Source organism: Panthera uncia, assembly GCF_023721935.1.
Source record: "Panthera uncia isolate 11264 chromosome B3 unlocalized genomic scaffold, Puncia_PCG_1.0 HiC_scaffold_1, whole genome shotgun sequence".
Lineage (NCBI taxonomy): Eukaryota > Metazoa > Chordata > Mammalia > Carnivora > Felidae > Panthera > Panthera uncia.
The window spans coordinates 105,651,629-105,671,782 of NW_026057582.1; the positions used below are offsets into that span (position 1 = coordinate 105,651,629).

At 38.9% G+C, this 20,154-nt stretch overlaps 2 protein-coding genes and 1 non-coding gene across 6 annotated transcripts in view; 1 reads left to right on the forward strand and 2 right to left on the reverse strand.

Annotated features, from left to right (window-relative positions):
- DIS3L (DIS3 like exosome 3'-5' exoribonuclease) overlaps positions 1-2,770 on the forward strand; it is a 34,456-nt gene extending 31,686 nt beyond the window's left edge. For all 4 annotated transcript variants that reach the window (XM_049613779.1, XM_049613780.1, XM_049613781.1 and 1 more), the window contains 5 exons: positions 592-746; positions 846-1,024; positions 1,402-1,547; positions 1,919-2,093; positions 2,182-2,770. In XM_049613779.1, the coding sequence (XP_049469736.1) occupies positions 592-746; positions 846-1,024; positions 1,402-1,547; positions 1,919-2,093; positions 2,182-2,490 (964 nt within the window). In that variant the 3' untranslated portion in view covers positions 2,491-2,770. The remainder of the gene's footprint in view (positions 1-591; positions 747-845; positions 1,025-1,401; positions 1,548-1,918; positions 2,094-2,181) is intronic.
- Positions 2,771-3,626: 856 nt separating this feature from the next.
- On the reverse strand, positions 3,627-19,523 carry TIPIN (TIMELESS interacting protein). Its single transcript, XM_049613783.1, has 7 exons — positions 19,386-19,523; positions 19,183-19,261; positions 18,686-18,761; positions 13,161-13,283; positions 12,863-12,926; positions 6,280-6,486; positions 3,627-4,439 (listed from the first exon to the last, which is right to left on the reverse strand). The coding sequence occupies exons 1-7, from the start codon at positions 19,513-19,515 to the stop codon at positions 4,249-4,251; spliced, it is 870 nt and encodes a 289-aa protein (XP_049469740.1). The 5' UTR covers positions 19,516-19,523; the 3' UTR covers positions 3,627-4,248.
- Positions 11,850-11,985, reverse strand: LOC125910627 (small Cajal body-specific RNA 14). Its single transcript, XR_007454123.1, has one exon. It is a non-coding gene; the product is annotated as a small Cajal body-specific RNA 14 (non-coding RNA).
- Positions 19,524-20,154: the final 631 nt, after the last annotated feature.

Here is a 20,154-nt window from a genome sequence, read left to right on the forward strand (position 1 = left end):
TTTCTTCCCTCCGTTTCTTGGTGGGCTACACTACAGAAGTGAAATTATGTGCTACATTGTGCATTTCATTTTTTAATATAATTCTTTATTTCCTGGGCTTTAAAAATTATTTGGGTAAATAGAGTACTTCCTGTCTCTTTTTCTCTTTGTAAAAAAAGGAAAATAATTTAGGTTTCTTTTACTTGTACACCTCAGGTTTAGTTTAGTTTAGTTTTCTAACTCCCTCTGGCTCCATAATTCTTGATTTTCAAAAAGCCCACCCTTTGATCTGTAAGGGATGTTTAAGGTTAAGGGTCTTAGGAATTCATTTCAAGAAGTATCTGATCACCTCCAATGTGCTGGGCATTAACTTAACCACATAGGTATCAGTACATTACTCTTAAAAAGTGTATTTAAATTGATATACTTGCTGTGTTTAAACCTTAAAAGCAAACTAGATTTCTATAATTTCTATAATTGAAACTAGAGTTGCTTCTAAAACGTATCCAAAATAAACTTAGTTTCTTCTGAGTGACAAGGATGTCCCACAGAGTATTGACTTGGTAAATTATCGCTTCAGACTAAATAAAAGTTTTTCCGTTTTTTTGTCAGGTCCAATAAAACACTGGCTGATTCTCTGGATAACGCGAATGACCCCAACGATCCCATTGTAAACAGGTTGCTGCGATCGATGGCCACGCAGGCGATGTCTAATGCACTGTATTTCTCCACTGGGTCGTGTGCAGAGGAAGAGTTCCATCATTATGGTGAATGATAGCATTTTCTTTTGTGTGGCCATAACCTTGAGCGAGTCATTTAAAAGTATGTCTTTTTGTTGATTTCCATCTTTTGGTTTCCTTTTGAAGGCCTTGCATTGGATAAATACACTCACTTTACTTCTCCAATAAGAAGATACTCAGATATCGTAGTACACCGATTGTTAATGGCGGCCATCTCAAAAGATAAGAAAATGGAAATGAAGGACAATTTGTTCAGCAACAAAGATCTTGAGGAATTATGCAGACATATCAACAACAGAAACCGAGTAAGAGAGGATTTTAAGTTCTCTTATCCATCATCTCTTTCACTAAGGGAATATCAGCTTTATTTTGTAGTGGAATGAAGTACCATATATTCTAGCAAGTTAAATGCTAGCATTATTCTAACCAATGAAATAACATGAAAAATCGTAAAGTTTCTTACATAGCTCTCAATACATTTATAAACGAACGCCCTGAAGTAACGATGTGTGTTTAGGAGATTTAATGATAGGTTAGATATTTTCCCCAAATATCTGAAAAATATTTGTATTAATAATTTTCTAGAATATAGCCTTTTTAGAGACATCTTTGCTGTGGGAGTATAAATTCCATGTTTCACCCGGGAATGTCAACATGCTTTGGGTTATGCTTCTTCTTCCAGGCAGCACAGCATTCTCAGAAACAGTCCACTGAGCTCTTCCAGTGCATGTATTTTAAAGACAAAGATCCAGAAGATGAGGAGCGTTGCATATCTGATGGGGTCATATATTCAATTAGAACAAATGGCGTGCTTCTATTTATACCAAGGTATGTTACATCTAACACAATAGTTGTTAAGAAATCATGTAGAACGCAAACAGTCCATCAGTTATGATTAAAATAGCTATATGAACTATTTATAGGTACATGATATAATAGATGTACATGCTATAGAATAATGCACTACATAAGTATAAAGATTAGAATCTAGTACATCTGTTATTAGTGGGCAGATAGGATTTTACTTTCTTATTGAGCAAAATACTGCTCCACCTGCTCAGCGAAATATTTGGGGGTAAATGAGAGAAAAAGTTGTTTTTAATCTACAAGAGAAACTAACATTCTAGATTAAGTATATAAGACTTGTATACTAAGAATACATTATCTCTGGATTTTTACTCTGGCCATGATTCATTCAGGTTTGGGATTAAAGGGGCTGCTTATCTAAAAAATAAAGATGGTTTGGTGATCTCCTGCGGCCCAGATGGCCATTCTGAATGGAAACCAGGATCCCTGCAGCGATTTCAAAACAAAATCACCTCTACCACAACAGGAGGGGAATCTGTTACGTTCCATTTGTTTGACCACGTAACAGTAAGTCCGTATCTACATTAAGCCTCGCTTTGAATGTAAAGTATAAAGAATGTGATCTGGTAATAAGCATCTTTCTCCTCTGTGATAGGTGAGAATATCTGTACAGGCCTCCCGCTGCCATTCTGATACAATCAGGCTCGAAATAATAAGCAACAAACCGTACATGTCACCAGATACAGAACTATTTCATCAGAGCTCCCTCTTGCTAAAGAGTGATTTAGTGAAAGAAGTAACCAGATCTGTGGAGGAAGCTCAGCTTGCCCAAGAAGTCAAAGTAAACATCATCCAGGAAGATTATCAAAAATACTGCCAAACAAAGGGAAGAAGCCTGTACATGCTTCTAGAAGAGATAAGGGACCTAGCTCTTCTGGATGTTTCGAACAGTTATGGAATGTGAGATATTCTTCTTACTTCATTAAAAGAGCTGTTTTGTGAATGTTTTACCTTCTTTTTAACATTAACATCCAATGTTCTGTGTCACCTAATGGACTAGTCGACTGGAAATGGGTAGATCACAAATGCACAAAACGTTTTCTCATCCTTATTAATTACAGCTTCGTTAAAGTGCAATTAGGTCACTGTGGAAACGGATTTTTCAGAAATGAACACATCGTGAATGGTGGCTCTGTAAGTCCGATTGCCAGTCTCTTTTTAATAAACCCAGCATTGATTTTTGATTAGCTTGTCTCAAATCCATTCTTTCAAAATAAGTTAATTTTCCTAGTAACTGCCACACTGGGCCATTTGGGTCATAGACCCCTCTGACACCTGTCAGGTTAACTTTCCGGTTGCCTTCAGATAAGACCTAGTTTAAATTAATGTTAAAAAAAAAAAACAAAAAAAACATTTAAAAATATAAATACATAAGGGCGCCTGGGTGGCTCAGTCGGTTAAGCGTCTGACTTCAGTTTGGGTCATGATCTCAGTTCAGGAGCCGCGTACTGGGCTCTGTGCTGACAGCTCAGAGCCTGGAGCCTGCTTTGAATTCTATTGTCTCCCTTTCTCTCTGCCCCTCCCCCACTTGAACTCTCTCCCTCAAAAAATAAACATTAAAAAAAATTTTTTTAGGGGTACCTGGGTGGCTCAGTTAGTTAAGTGGCCGACTCTTGGTTTCAGCTCAGGTCATGATCTCAGTTTGTGATACGGAGGAGCCCTGCATGGGGCTCTGCCCTTACAGCATGGGGCCTGCTTGGGATTCTCTCCCACACCTCTCTGTGCCCCTCCCCAGCTCATGCTCTCTCAAAATAAATAAACTTAAAAAAAATAATCATAAACTTGGTTATCAACATGGTACCTTATCTGTAACTTACCCTCTATCAAGCTGATAAACTCAGGCAGGAAAAACTCCAATTGGGTCTACCTACCATCTGGTCCTAACACTTGTAGCCTCATATTTGCCATGCCTCAGTCTTCCTTATTTTCTAGATTTTCATTTCTGTATCATTATTGGACATGTTCTTCTCAATCCCTGGACTCTCATCCACCAACTCAAAGGTGTCCTGTGAGTCCTCCCTAGGTGCTATGTGTTCCCCATGATACTTTGCAAGTTTCTCTCCCACCAGTTGTTAAGGTACCAAGGAGCACTGGAACTTCCCTAGCACCCACGCAGGCCAGACAATATGTCAGCCTTTCATGTGATGCTTTAAGTATTAAAGTGACTCCTCAAAATATACATAAGCACATATAAAACTTTAAACATTTTACCAGAAGTGTACATTGCAGAACTAAACAGCAATGAGAAACTTTCATAAAGCCTTTAGAGACAATTTGTAAGATTTCTATTTCTTTTTTAAAAAGACATTAATATTCATTATATATTTACATCTTAAAAACACCCAATTGTGTGAAAAGGAAACATTCAATGGCACACTAGCAGCAGAAGGTGCTTATTAACTCCTAGTCGTTTTCATGTCATATCTATATAAACACTAAAGGGAATAAATCAACCCAAATAAGAAACGAGTATAATTATAATACCAGATTTTAAACAGGAATCTGTGAAAGTCTTACTACATGAGGATTTTCACACCGAGTAGACAAAATACATAGTAATCTAAAACTTAGAGGATAGCAAGTTAACAGCTTTTCTCTTAGTTGAGGCCTGTCCAACCTCAGTGACATTCCCAGATAAAGCATAAAGTTACCACTATACATTTTAAAAGGATTGGTCCAGTTGTGTTTTCTCTATTTTTAATTCCTCCTCTTCATTTACAGCATTGGCAGCAGCATCATTGTGTGGACTGTCGAGAATGTCTTTGTCAAATCTGTTTGATGACTCCTCCTCTTGATCTTCCCCTGTATTAACCTCTTCGATGGTCTCTGCCCCGGGTATGCTCGCTAATGAGTCTGAAAGAGAAATTACTCCTTCTAAGCACCTGATCCAATCTTACCTGATAAATACAAATCTCTCCACAAACTTACATCAGTGGAAATGAAATCTATGATCATTTTCCTAAAAACAGCCATTTTTATACATGTACAAAGTCCACTCAAAAATGCAAGTCTTGAACTCAAACCTTGAATCACAGCCAAATGCAACTATTTTCATTCAAAAATCATAACTACTAGACAATCGTTTTTAAAAATCAAATGCTCCTTGCAACTCTTGACCTTGGGGTTGAGTTCAAGCCTCAGGCTGGGTGTAGACATTACTTAAAAATAAAATCTATTAAAAATAAATAAAAATAAAAACCAAATGCTCTAAACAGCTAAATGTCAAAGTGACCTCTAGCAAAGAAAATTTAGGATCCTTGTATCTATTTGGCCAAATTTTAAAGTCATATATTATAAATAGAAGATAAACCTTAAAATGCTTATTGCCAGGTATCTTTGATAATGACAGCAAGGAACTGCCATCAGTGATAGTTGTATCTTCATGTAATTTTTCACCTGGTAGTAATAAAATATCCATTTGTAAAGCTGAAGATTAAATTCATTTTAATTGGAAAGAATGATAATGTAGTGACACAAATTTTCACTTGAGAGTTTTATTATCTTAGGTGAAACTTGTTTTATAACATGCCAACACTTAACTGTAATTCTTATTTTCCCATTTCAAAAGGAAAACTACATTGGAAACTGAAAAAGATATATGTGATCCTCCTTCGTGCATTCAAAACCAATTTTCATTATTTTTAAATATAGTTTTGACAAACTTGGTTGTCTAAGTTTCCAAACCCACAGTATATTTTAAAAACAGCAAATTTTGGGGCGCTTGGGTGGCTCAGTCAATAAGTGTCCAACTCTTGGTTTTGGCTCAGGTCACGATCTCACATTTCGTTGAGTTCAAGCCCCGCATCGGGGTCCACACTGACAGTGCAGAGCCTGCTTGGGATTCTTTCTCTCCCTCTCTGCCCCTCCCCCACTAACTCTGTCTCTCAAAATAAACTTTTTTTTTTTAAACACTTATTTATTACTGAGAGGCAGAGAGAGACAGCAAGAGTATGGGATGGGCAGAGAGAGGGGGAGACACAGAATCTGAAGCAGGCTCCAGGCTCTGAGCTGTCAGCGCAGAGCCGGACGCGGGGCTTGAACCCACAAACCGCAAGATCATGACCTGAGCCAAAGTCAGACGCTTAACCAATTGAGCCACCCAGGCACCCTGAAAAATGAATAAACTTAAAAAAATAAATTAAAAATAAAAAATAAAAACAGCAAAATTTAAGACAGTTTTAAAAAAGGGAATGCATCTGATAAGCAAACCGGCAGCTAAGTGACAAAATGCAATAAAAAGCAATTAAGGACCTATTTACGTCATAGCAAATGGCTCTGAATCCTCAAAGGGTACAGAAGGCATTTTGTATGTTTAGGAAGGTACCATAATAATTAACGTTCGTAATTATGACCCTACAGATAAAATATGTGTCACATGCCTTAAGGAGTTAGGGAAGAATATATTTTTGAAAGATTCAGAATCAAGTTTAAGTGATTAAAATAATTTTTCAAGAGGTACTCAGCTATCCAGAAAACCATCCTGGACTCCATTTATTCTTTGAAGATTCCAAATAGCTCTCACATACATACACACACGCATTGCCTCTCTCTCAGATATACATAAACTTAATATACTGTATCAGATTTTTCTATTCCTAGAGGTATTTTATTTTGGAGGTAGTAGAGAAGTTAAAATTTCTAACATGTCCCTGATATATTAATGGTAGCACATAAAACCCAGCATAAAATTTACCATTTCCGAGGGACTGACTATTACTCAGTAGCTTTGCCTGCCTTCTTTCCAAGGCCAGTTGTTTATTTCTCTCAATTCTCTGTTGTTCTTCTTCTGTCAGGCTTCTACTCGACTCAGAAGCAAACTTCTCACTTTCCAATGAGCTTGTCAAAAAGGGATCTGATTCGGTAGCAGTTACATCATGTACATTATTTTCTCTTACTTCATCTAGAGTAGAAATCAAAGTTAGTACATCCATAGTTAGAAAAAGACCTTATGCAGCTATTAGTTGAAAACCAGTTTAAAGTAACAAGATGCCAGATCTGAAGAAACAAATTTGTTTCTTCAAATTGTTCTGAGGTGTGAGAATGTTACAAATACAGATTACCCTTGAACAACATAGTAGTTAGGGGTGCCAATAGCACAGTCAAAAATCCACATATAACTTTTGCCTCCCCCAAAACTTATCACATCTTGTCTATGTTATATGTATTACTCAATTTTTAAAGTAAGCTAGAGAAAAGACAATGTTATTAAAGGAAAACATAAACAAGAGAAAATACATGTACAGTACTGAACCACAAAAAATCTGTAAGAGGAGGGAGCACCCGGGTGGCTCAGTCGTTACATGTCCAACTCTTGGTTTCGGCTCAGGTCCTGATCTCACGATTCATGGGTTTGAGCCCCGCATTGGACTCTGCACTGACAGTGAGGAGCCTGCTTGGGATTTTCTCTCTCACTGCCCCTCCCCTGCTAGTGCTCAGTCTCCCTCTCTCAACATAAATAAACTTAAAAAAAAAAAAAAAGAAAAGAAATATAAATCTTTACAACAAAAGAACAATAAATTTTAAACAAAGAGACCTTTTAAATCAAATGGTAATACTAGTTTAAAAATATGCAAGAAGACAAAGCAAAAGTTCTTAGTTATGATGAGAAAATATTTTCTGCTTGGGCTAATAAAAGAACTTAAAAGAATCCAAAGGATATTCTTGTTTTACATCCGACAAAAACAATTTAACAGCTTACTATAATGTCTGTATGATACACAGTAGTAATTTTATGTTGGCTAATTTTTTTTAAATATTTATTTATTTTGAGAGTGAGAGAGAGAGAGCATGCGTGTGAGGGAGGGGCAGATAGAGAGAGAGAATCCCAAGTAGGCTCCTCACTGTCCGTGCAGAGCCCAACCTGGGACTGGATCCCACAAACCATGAAATCATGATCTGAATAGAAGTCAAGAGCCGGGCACTTAACCAACTGAGCCACCCAGGTGCCCTGCCCTAAGCTAATTTTTAATAGGGTAAATAAAACTCAGACACAAAGTGAAAAGGGAGGGGTGCCAGGCTGGCTTAGTAAGTGGAGTGCGTAACTCTTGATCTCAGGGTTGTGAGTTTGAGACCCACACCGGGTGTAGAGATTACTTAAAAATAAAATCTTTCAGGGGCACCTGGGTGGCTCACTCAGTTGGGCATCTGACTTCGGCTCAGGTCATGATCTCACAGCTCATGGGTTCAAGCCCCATGTCGGGCTCTGTGCTGACAGCTCAGAGCCTGGAGCCTGCTTCGGATTCTGTGTCTCCCCCGCTCTCTCTGCCTCTCCCCTGCTTGAGCTCTGTCCCTCTCTCTCCCTAAAATAAATAAATATTAAAAAAAAAATTTTTTTTAATAAAATAAAATCTTCCAAGGGCACCTAGGTGACTCAGTCAGTTAAGTGTCTGGCTCTTGATTTCAGCTCAGGTCATGATCTCATGGTTGTGGGACTGAGCCCCACACTGGGCTCAGCATGGAATGTGGAATCTGCTTGGGATTCTTTCTCCCTCTCTCTCTGCCCCTCCCCTACTTGTACTTGTTTGCTTTCTCTCTCTCAAAATAAATAAACTTTGAAAAAAAAATAAAATCTTTAAAAAAAAAAAAAGAAAAGGAATAGAAATTTAGAGATCTATGAACATATTTCCACGTGAATTTAAAAAATAACTCGGGTGCCTGGGTGGCTCAGTCTGTTAAGCACCCGACTAATAATTCAGTGCTCTCTATATTAGTCTCAATAAATTCTTCTTTTTTTTTTTTTAAGTTTACCTATTTATTTGGAAGGGGGAAGGGGGAAGGGGGAAGGGGGAAGGGGGAAGGGGGAAGGGGGAAGGGGGAAGGAGGAAGGAGGAAGGAGGAAGGGAGAGGGGCAGAGAAAGAAAGAGACAGAGGGAGGGATAGAGAGAGAGAGAGGGAGAGAGAGAATCCCAAGCAGGCTCCAAGCTGTCAGTGCAAAGTCTGATGTGGGGCTCAAACTCACAAACTATGAGATCATGACCTGAGCTGAAATCAAGAGTCGGGCACTTAACCAACTGAGCCATCCAGGTGCCCCTAGTCTTAATAAAGCTTTAAAGCCCTGTACACCAATAATCCTCAAAGTAGGATGCCCCTGAAATGATCCACAGTGGGATGGAAAGTAAATATTGTATCTTCCATTTATATTTCATTTAAGAATTAAGAAAAATTGTCGTACTGAATTCAAGACAGGCAGTGACAAATTATCATTTATCCATATGACAAGCAGTGAGTTCCACCTGTAGAAGGGTAGGAGAGCTGGGCCCTTGCTCATGTTTTGAATTTCAGCATATTGTGACACAGAGTTGATTCTGATTGCCCAGTTAAGTAAACTGTCTAGTTTTAATACACAATGCGTAAGTGACAGCTTAAAAATATTTCTGCAAAATAATATGTAGAAGAGAAGGTAGACAGGAGATAATAGAGATACAAGCAAGAACTAAGAGAACGGCAAAGCTGACATTTCACCTTCTCCCTACATCATTCACATCACAGGGTTAAAAAAAATAACGTCCTCTGATCTGACAAGTAGACAAAAAAAATTTCCATCAAGAAGACCATTTGAAATATGAATTTACATACATTGTGCCTTGAGGTATTAGCTAATGTAGTAAAAACCATCACAACTAGCACAACATTTCAGGACAAAGATAAACCTGTACAACTATTCCAATGGTTTAAAATCATATGATATTTAATTTTACAATCCAAATCCCTTTTGAGGTTTCTTCCTTGACAGTGAAAGACAAAAAGCAACACACTTGACCTTCCAGACATGGAAAAAAAAATGCGGCCAGAAACCAAAATCCATTCCTCTGTCAGGAAATATTGATGGAAGACAGACAGAAAACATCGCTAGAGAAGTTAAGAGACAAGTATTAGAACCAACTATGCAATTTTGGGATATCTAATATGCTTCACCATCCATGGCTTACAGGATTCCAAATTAATGATAATGAAATACATATCGAACTACTGTGTTGTGGGTCATGAAAGGAAAGATCTCTTCAACAGTAAATGGCCTCTTTAATACAATGTTATGTGGAAAAACAACGGGAACATAATCACTGATGGAGCTTCAACTGATAAAAATGGGAGTAAAAAAATTAGAACCACACATGAAATTCACTCACTGCAACATTCACAGGCAAGCCGCTGTGGCAAAGAAGCTAAAGACAAATATTCAACGTGCTACAGGATGCCATCATTTCGGCACACGTCAACTACCAGATAAGCAAACATGCAACAATTATTAAAGGGAAGTAGTGCTATGGGAAAAAAAGGATAGAGGAATCAGAACCGGGGGTGGGAGTACAATTTTAATAATGCGGCTACAGAGACTTCACTGAGTTGACATCTGAGCACAGTCTGAAGGAGGTAAGAGAGCCATGCAGACTTGGGGGCGGGAAAGACAGAGGACGTGTTCAAGGCAGAGTGTAAGAGTGCAAAAGCCTTAAGACAAAAATGCGCCTAGCAGGTTGGAGGAACAGCTAGGAGGCAAGTGTTGTGGAAGCAGTGTGAGTGGGGCACTGTAAATGATACAGTCAGAGAGGCAAAAGAGGCAGGGTAAGGAATAGATACTGTAGGGCCAAGTAGGACATTATAAGGATTTTGGCTTTTGCTTTGGATGAAATAAGGAGCCACTATAGGGCTTTGAGCAGAGGAGTGATAGGACTATATGTCTCCCAAAAATATAAAAATATAACCCCTGATTTAAAACAAATTTTTTTTAACTTTTTATTTATTATTGAGAGACAGAGAGAGACAGAGCATGAGCATGGGAGGGGCAGAGAGAGGTGGAGACACAGAATCCGAAGCAGGCTCCAGGCTCTGAGCTGTCAGCACAGAGCCCGACGTGGGGCTCGAACTCACTAAACGTGAGATCATGACCTGGGCCGAAGTTGGTCACCCAACCGACTAAGCCACACAGGCGCCCCAACCCCTGGTTAATTTTTAAGAAAAATGATTGATAAAAGGTAGATGACAATTTACTTGTAAACTTCGACCAAAAATCCTTGCATTAGTGAATGGGATTGGAAAAGGGATACCAAGAGTTGTGAAGTGCGGTGTGTGATACTCTATTTCCGTTTGGATGCATCTTAATAAGGTAAAACCAAGATTGGGTGGGAAAATACTGTATCTACACCCCACCTTCAAATCATCGATCAAGTATCAGCACAAGATTTTTGGAAAAAAAAAAAACAAAACAGTAGAACATTCATTCAATCATATTGTTCTCACTTTAAAACCTCATAATAATGTTTTGGTGAAAATAAAAATGTGCACTATTTACCATATCCATTTAACGTGTATTATAAAAACAAATAAAATGCTCAAAACATGTACTGTTACAGTCCCTTATCCAAAAGATTTGGAATCTATCCTCTTAGGATACAAAGAAAACAGATACAACAAGGCTGTGTGATATAGGCCTCTTCTATGTACCCAGGATTTCAGCACGCCTGTAATTCCATGACTAGTCCTGTGTTAATTTATGCCCCTGCATGAGTCCCTCTCTCCAAAATCACCTTTGCCTGGACTCTACTCCGTATCATTCAAAGGACTTGTGATACGTCCTCTGTGAATCTTTCCCCTCCCCTAGGTAAAATCAACTATGCTCTCCTTTGCACCCTACCCTGTGCCCTATTCATATTTCTAATTCTAGCACCTATCAGAACAGAGGTAGTGTTATATCTCACTCGTTCACTAGTCTGTCAGCCCATGAGCCAAGGGGTCTGAACTTATTCATCTTTATCCCTGAAACTTTAGCACACACTATGCAACTCAAAAAGTGCTGAACAATCTAACGCAGTGGTATGTGCTGTGGAATAGACTGTCGTTACTAATTCCTTTTTATTTACCAAATCCCATGCCACTGACACATACCATATGTTACCAACATATTTACAAAAAATTTTTTTAATAGTTTTTATTTATTTTTGAAGGAGAGAGAGACAGAGCATGAGCTGGGGAGGAGCAGAGAGAGGGAGACATAGAATTTGAAGCAGGCTCCAGGCTCTAAGCTGTCAGCACGGAGCCCGGTGTGGAGCTCAAACTCACCAACTGTGAGATCACGACCTGAGCCGAAATTGGACGTTTAACCGACTGAGCCACCCAGGCGCCCCGTTTTCCAAAATATTTAAATCTTGGATTATTTAAATCACAATCCTTCACATTTTTAAAAGCAGTTTATAAATAACTTCGCGGGATTCTAAACGCAGCCTATATTTTCTACATCTATTAAAAGTTTAAAAGACAAAAATAAACAAACATGTATGGAGCCATCGCACAGAAAATCTGATAACTATACAGACCCTGTCGGCAGGAACCATACGTTTTGATGTGTGTGACTGCCTATGGTTGCATTGGACAACTAACAAATGCAATCGATACCAGGAACAGTCACATAGGTCTTACTAAAATCCTATAGACATCGTCCTTAGCTTACAATGGGGTTACATCCTGATGAGCCCACTGTAAGTTGATAATATTTAAAGTCAAAACGGATTTAATATACCTACCCTACCTTAAACATGCTCAGAACATGCACACCAGCTTACAGTTAGGCAAAATCGTGTAACACAAAGTCTATTTTATAATAAAGTGCTGAACATATCATGTGATTTATTGAATACTGTACTAAAGTAGAAAACAGAATGCCTGTCAGTGTTATCGGTTATTTACCCTCATGATCATGTGACTGACCGGGCAGTGCGGCCACCGTTGCTCAGCATCACGAGAGAGTGTCCTAGCACACACCCCTAGCCCAGGAAAAAAATCAAAATCTGAAATTCTAAGTACGGCTTCTACTGAACGCCTATCACTTCTATACCATCATACAGCTGAAAAATCATTGCAATGAAACCATTGTTAAGGACCATCTATGTACAGCATCTGTACTCTTAAGAGAAAAGTAAACTATTTCACCATCAAATTATTCTAATTCCCCAAAGCCCCTTCTTAGTTGTGTATATGTATATGAACACTCTATTTTGTCATTTATTCTCATTAACAAGCACCACAAAGGATCGACGGGTCACCACCTGACTTCTCAAAAGCTCAAGTTCTGTGGCGAAATATATTTTTACAACATCTGTTAATGGCACTGCAGTCATGTCTTTAAGAAACAAGTATTAAACAACACATACCAAGGCATCTTAATTCATTCCTATTTACTGTAATTATATACACAATATAGACGAAGAACTCAGTGCTTAATCTACCCATACCCCAACTAAATCTATTTCTAAAGCAATATTATATTAATAAACCTATATTCTTACCATTATTATTAATAAAATCTTCATGTAAAATAGGGAGGTCAAGTCGAATTCGTTTTAAACAAGTCTGAAAATAAAAGATATTTTTATACTTTCACCAGTAACATTTGGGGGAAAATGATAATTTATTCAATTCTTAGTTTCAAAAAGGTTGTTCTTCAAATAAGTACTATTAATTTCCTTTCTCTCTACCGAGAGAGATTTGAAAATGAAAATGCAAACAGCTACTTAGCCTCAACTGAATCCATACTTGGCAGGATTTAGCATTGTGAATGATATTCATAATCATCTCCACACCTACCTGAACTTCCTTTTTACTTCCCAGGTATTCAACTCTGTCAATAAAATCCTCAAATTGCAGTTTAGGGAATAGCCTATGTGCCCAATGCTCCATGTGTCTGATTAGCGTTTTCAAGTCTTCAGCCTGGCACATAAAAATAAAAATGCTAAATAGAAGATCCATTCTCACAACTGACCTTGTCAGCAGATTTTAGAATTGAATAGTAATGCCAAAGTCACTGGTGTCATTTTATATTTATATGGTTAAGAAACTTTTGAAGAAACTTTAAGAGAAATATTTATTGAGCTTAGAGAACTGCAGTCTGAAAGAGCACTAGATACATATTTTTAAAAAAAAACAGTACGAAAACTTAATAAAAGTTAAAAGATAACCATGTGTCTTTTCAGAACTGTAAAGTAACATATGAAAATAAGCTTTAATAAAATATGTCAAGGTATCTTTTAGGAATAACTAAACAAAATGACAGGTCCCTAAATCATATATAGAAAACAAAGTATTGAGAATTCAGCACTGTGAAAATATATTCAGAAATCCCAAGGGCAAAGTACAAAGACTAGCAACAACAGTTTAAATGTTCTCAGAGCACACTACCTATATATGAAATTTCAGTTTAACATTAAAAATTTTAAATGAAAATGAAAAACAAAGTTTAATAAACTGAACTAATGAATGACAAAATTCTAAATTCCTGGTTTTACTATAAAATATTTACTTCTTCTCAACGTATTTTTTTTTTTTTTAACATTTATTTATTTTTGAGACAGAGAGAGACAGGCAGACAGAATCCGAAGCAGGCTCCAGGCTCTGAGCTGTCAGCACACAGCCCAACGCAGGGCTCGAACTCACAAAACCATGACCCAAGCTGGAGTCAGATGCTTAACCGACTGAGCCACCCAGGTGCCCCAATAATATTTTTTTTTAATTTTTTTTAACATTTATTTACTATTGAGAGACAGAGAGACACAGAGCATGAGCAGGGAAGGGGCCGAGAGATGGAGAGACAAAGAATCTGAAGTAGGCTCCAGGCTCTGAGCTGTCAGCACAGAGCCCGATGCGGGGCTCGAACTCACAAACCCAGGTGCCCCATCCAACAGTATTTTAAAATAGAGTAGTCAGGGGTGCCCGGGTGGCTCAGTCGGTTAGGCATCTGACTTCAGCTCAGGTCATGATCTCACAGTTCCTGGGTTCGAGCCCCGCATCGGGCTCTGTTTTTTTTTTTTTTAATGTTTACTTATTTTTATTATATTGTTCATTATGTCTGATTTATTATTATCATTATGTATACATTTATATAATTATATATTATACATTATTATATATAATTGCATTATATATTTACATATACTATGTATATATTTCTTATTATTAGTATTTATTATAATTTATGATTATATTAATAATTATTATTATTGTAAATAATTTATTTATATTTATTTTTGAGAGAGAGAGAGACAGAGAGACAGAGCGTGAACGGGGAAAGCAGCAGAGAGAGAGGGAAGACACAGGATCTGAAGTAGGCTCCAGGCTCTGGGCTGTCAGCACAGAGCCCGACGCGGGGCTTGAACTCACAAACCGTGAGATCATGACCCAAGCTGAAGTCGGTCGCTTAACCAACTGAGCCACCCAGGCGCCCCCCCACAAAAAATTTTTTTAATAAAAATAAAAAAAAAAAAAAAAAAAAAAAAAAAAAAGAGTAGTCAAAACCACAGGCTCCGGGTCAGACTGCATAGATTCAAATCTCAATTCTACCACCCCTAGGTAAAATCAACTATGCTCTCCTCTGCACCCTACCCTGTGTGACTTTAAACAAATCACTTTACCTCTATGCCTTCTTCTTCATGTATAAAATAAGAATAATATTATACACACTTTGTAGGGTTATGAGGAGTAAGTGATACAAGTAAAGTGCCTGACAAAGTATGCACTCAGATACTGGCTATTATTGTTGTTATCTGATCTTGTCTAAGAAGCCAGTGGTCAAGCCTACCAATAACTAAACATGTAATACTAAGAGCATGTGTTATCCTTCTCATTCTGATAATAAATATAAAAGGTTTCTTTTAATCCAATCACCTAAGATTATTTTCCAATTGTTGGGTGTAGCTGGTCAGTCACCTCACAATGTCATGTTAGACGGAAGGGTCACAAGAAGAGAAACACCCAAATACAGTAGGATGTCCTAAGTCATACACGGAGAAAAAAGCAGTAAGAACTCAACTTTGTGAGAAAATAAGAATTTCCAATGGCAAAGTACAGAAGACTAAATAGCATAAACTCTCAGAGCCTACCCTCACTCAGTGAAAAAACACAAAATTTTTATCCTTCAGATACTCATTTATGCTAAAAAAGTACTTATTATGAAAATGATGAAGACTTCATTAAATTCAAAGCACCAATTCATCATTACAACCCAAAAATTTCAACAAGGGCAATGATAGGTATGGTTTTAAGGTTTTGGTGGGATTCTTTTTGGTTTCTTTTAAATTTTTTTAACGTTTTTTTATTTATTCTTGAGACAGAGAGAGACAGAGCATGAACAGGGGAGGAGCAGAGAGAGAGGGAGACACAGAATCGGAAGCAGGTTCCAGGCTCTGAGCCATCAGCCCAGAGCCCGACGCGGGGCTCAAACCCACAGACCGTGAGATCGTGACCTGAGCTGAAGTCGGACGCTTAACCGACTGAGCCACCCAGGCGCCCCTCTTTTTTTTTAAGTAAACGTGAGACTTTAACTCACAACCCCAAGATCGCGTCCCATGCTTCACTGACTGAGCCAGCCAGGTGTCCTTCTCTTTTTTTTTTTTTTTTGAGATGGGTATGGTTTTATTATTATTATTATTTTTTGAGAGTGTTTGCACGCACATTCATGAGGGTGAGGGAGGGGCGGAGAGGGAGGGAGGGAGGGAGGGAGGGAGAGGGTGTGAGAGAGAGACAGAATCCTAAGCAGGCCCCAAGCCCAGCACAGAGCCCTATGCAGGGCTCAATACCCCAACCATGAGATTATGACCTGAGCCGAAATCAAGAACTGGAAGCTTAACCGAGACACCCAGGCACCCCCATCCTTTTTTTGAGATGGGTATGTTTTAAAATATCCTGATTTAGGGGCGCCTGGGTGGCTCAGTCGGTTAAGCGGCTGACTTCGGCTCAGGTCATGATCTCGCGGTCCGTGAGTTCGAGCCCCGCGTCGGGCTCTGTGCTGACTGACCGCTCAGAGCCTGGAGCCTGTTTCGGATTCTGTGTCTCCCTCTCTCTGACCCTCCCCCGTTCATGCTCTGTCTCTCTCTGTCTCAAAAATAAATAAACATTAAAAAAAAAAAAAATTTAAAAAAAAAATATCCTGATTTAGGGGAGCCTGGGTGGCTCAGTCAGTTAAGCGTGTGACTTGGGCTCACATCACGACCATACATCTTGTGAGTTAGAGCCCCACACTGGATTCTCCACTGTCGGTGCAGAGCCAGCTCTGGATCCTGTCTCCCTCTCTCTCTGCCCCTCCCTCACTGGCACTCCCTCTCTCAGAAATAAACATTTAAAAAAGATAAAATATCCTGATTTACATTTAGTTTTGTGCCAAAATAGGACACAGACTTCTACTCTCTCTTCCTATCCACTGAAGCTGAGCAAAGGTACAATTTTTCAGCCTCCCAGGTTTGAAATCTTGGGATTTTTAATTGACTTTATTTTTCATTGTTTATTTATTTTGAGAGAGAGAGCAAGAGAGTACAAGAGCAGGAGAGGGGGAGAGAGACTCCCAAGCACGTTCCATGCTGTCAGCGCAGAGCCAGAAGTGGGGCTTGATCTCATGAACAGAGAGATCATGACCCAAGTGGAAATCAAGAGTCGGATACTTGACTGATTGAGACACCCAGGTGCCCTGTTTTTAACTGAATTTAATTTTATTTTTCAAAGTAAGCCCTATGCTCAAGGTGGAATTTGAACTCATGACCCCAAGATCAAAAGTCACACTCTCTACAGACCGAACCAGTCAGACACCCTTCTTGGGATTTTTTTTAAGTTTTTTTAAATGTTTATTTACTTTGGGGCGGGGTGGAGAGGAGCAGAGAGAGAGGGAGACACAGAATCCGAAGCAGTCTTCAGGCTCTGAGCTGTCAGCACAGAGCCCGACGAGGGCCTCGAACTCATGGACCACGAGATCATGGCCTGAGCTGAAGTCACTTATTCAACCAACTGAGCCACCTAGGCACCCCGAGACTATTTTTGACTCCTTTTTTTTTTTTTTTTTATCTCCTTCTATCCAATTGTCTAAGGACCATATGTTGTTTCTCTCTCTACTACTGCCCTATCAGGCTATCTTTACCTTATTCATCATCAACCTGGTAGTGCAACAGCTGCCTCCTTCCAGCCTCTTCCTCTTTCCGATTATCCTGCATACCACACCAAGATGGTGCTCACTGTTGTATTAACATTACTCTAGCTGGGCTATGAAAGGGGAAGTCTAAGCTCTGCCTTTAACTATTGGCAATGGACACTAACTCTAATAAAACTCCATTTCCTTAATAACTAGATAATAGAACCAATACCTACCGAACAGGTTGAGAATTAAAGAATATATTTGAAAATACTTCATAAACTACAAAGCTTTACAAAGATATCTGCAAAAAATCGTATCTATACTGTACATGATTCAGAGAGAAGAGACTTTTGGGGCACCTGGGTGGCTCAGTCAGTTAAGCATCCAACTTTGGCTCAGGTCATGATCTCATGGTTTGTGGATTCAAGCCCCACACTGGGCTCTGTGCTGGCAGTGCAGAGCCTGCTTGGGATTCTCTCAAAATAAATAAACTTAAAAAAAAAAGATAAGAGACTTTTTTCTAATTTTTTAATATTTTATTTATTTTTGAGAGAGAGAGAGGGAGAGCGTGCACAAGTGTAAGAGGGACGGCAGGGAGGGGGCGCAGACACAGAATCTGAAGCAGGCCCCAGGCTCTGATCTGTCAGTACAGAGCCCAGTGTGGGGTTTGAATCCACAAACCATGAGATCATGACTTGAGCTAAAGTCAGACCCTTAACCAACCAAGCCACTCAGGCGCCCCAGGAGACTTTTTAAACATACATTTGGACAGTGATCGACAGTTCTTAAATGTCTTCATTTTTCAACAACTTAACTGATGCCTACTATGAATCAGACACATATGACAAGATAAGTATCATATCTTAGGGACACGTAAGTGATTGATACAGGTAAAGTCCTTGCTCTCCTGAAATCTAAAATTGCTCTTTAATGTAGACTAAGTAAATTATATTCCTAGAAATTATAAAGTATAAAATCAGAGCTTACAGACTTAGAGATGATTTTCCTAAAGCCATACAAGGGCACAAATTAGACTGTAAGACAGGTTTCTGATTCTTTAAGCAGTGCCCTTTCCACTACATCTTAGTTTCCCAAGAGATACAATGAATGATAGTATCTGTGGCACATTCTAAGACTCCTCAGAACATGGTAACGGGCCCACAGTTTTACCAATATTTGAAAAAACAAAGGTCTAAAACAAAAATCAGACATTTCTTACCTCATAGCCTTTACCTTTGAATTTTGCCTTATCAAACACATGCCGTAATGCCGGAAGCCCTCTCTCTGAAATTAATCTGTAGAGAGAAATAGGTTTTGAATTTCCAGTTTGCTAGAGCCATCAAGGAGAAAGCAAAACCGTAAGAAGAAAAAATATTATCTGCTGAACTGAAAAAATATGTCTTTAGAAAGAACTGATCCCCCCATCAGCCCAACTAAAAGTTGGTGCTTTTTTCCAAATGTTTATTTGTTTTTGAGAGAGAGCGTGAGCCAGGGAGGGGCAGAGAGAGAGGGGGACAGAGGATCAGAAGCAGGCTCTGGGCTGACAGCAGCGAGCCTGATGTAGGGCTTGAACCCATAAACTGTGAGATCACGACCTGAGCCGAAGTCAGACGGTCAACTGACTGAGCCACCCAGGTGCCCCCTAAAAGTTTTTAATATAAGGAAAAAAAAAATGTAAAGAAAAAGTATAAATGTTTAAGGAAATAGTAAATGTACCTCTGAGCATCCAGCCTGGGTATATTCCGTTTAACTGTTCTCTTTGGAGGTACAGGAACAGGTGCTCCTCTCTCTAACTCTGGAGAAATATATTAAGATTTAATATTACTTAAATAATTTAAGTCTCATTTACAAAATGTCTCATTTCTATGCTGATAGATGGATAACAGAACGTGGGCACTCTTTTGGAACTCCATACAGACCTTCATCAGGTTCAGCTCCCTCACCATCTTCTCTCTGTGGAGACGCTGGAGGTGGGAAAGGAGGAAAAGTTTCATCGTCCACATGCTCATCATCTGGTAGGTCAATCACGCCATTCTGTGGTTCCAGCATCTTTTCTTCTACAAGAAAAAATAAACAGGTTTATTCATCCAAGTAATCTATTATACAGTTAAGTCCTACCTGCAGCAAAATGCACATGTTTCAGTCAGTTAAACCACATTTCAAACTCGTATCATGAAAAGAGTAGAAAGTGGTTATAGGAAAAATAGAACTGGGTTAGAAATCAAAACCGGGGCACCTGGGTGGCTCAGTCGGTTAAACGTCTGACTTCCACTCAGGTCATGATCTCATGGTTCATGAGTTCAAGCCCCACGTCGGGCTCTGTGCTGAGGGCCCAGAGCCTAGAGCCTGCTTCAGATTCTGTCTCCCTCTCTCTGTGCCCCTCCCCCACTCCATCTCGCTCTGTCTCTCAAAAATGAATAAACATTAAAAAATAAATAAATAAATAAAAACTAAGGTTTAAACAAAAATTTTTTTTAACGTTCATTTTTGAAAGAGACAGAGTGCAAGCCTGATGCGGGGCTCAAACTCACGAACTGCGAGATCATGACCTGAGCCAAAGTCGGACGCTTAACCAACTGAGGCACCCAGGAGCCCCAAAACTGAGTTCTAATGTAGACCCTGCCGCTTAATAACTGCATGGTTTCCAGCAAATCATTTTACCTCAACTGTTGAGTCTCCCTTATCATA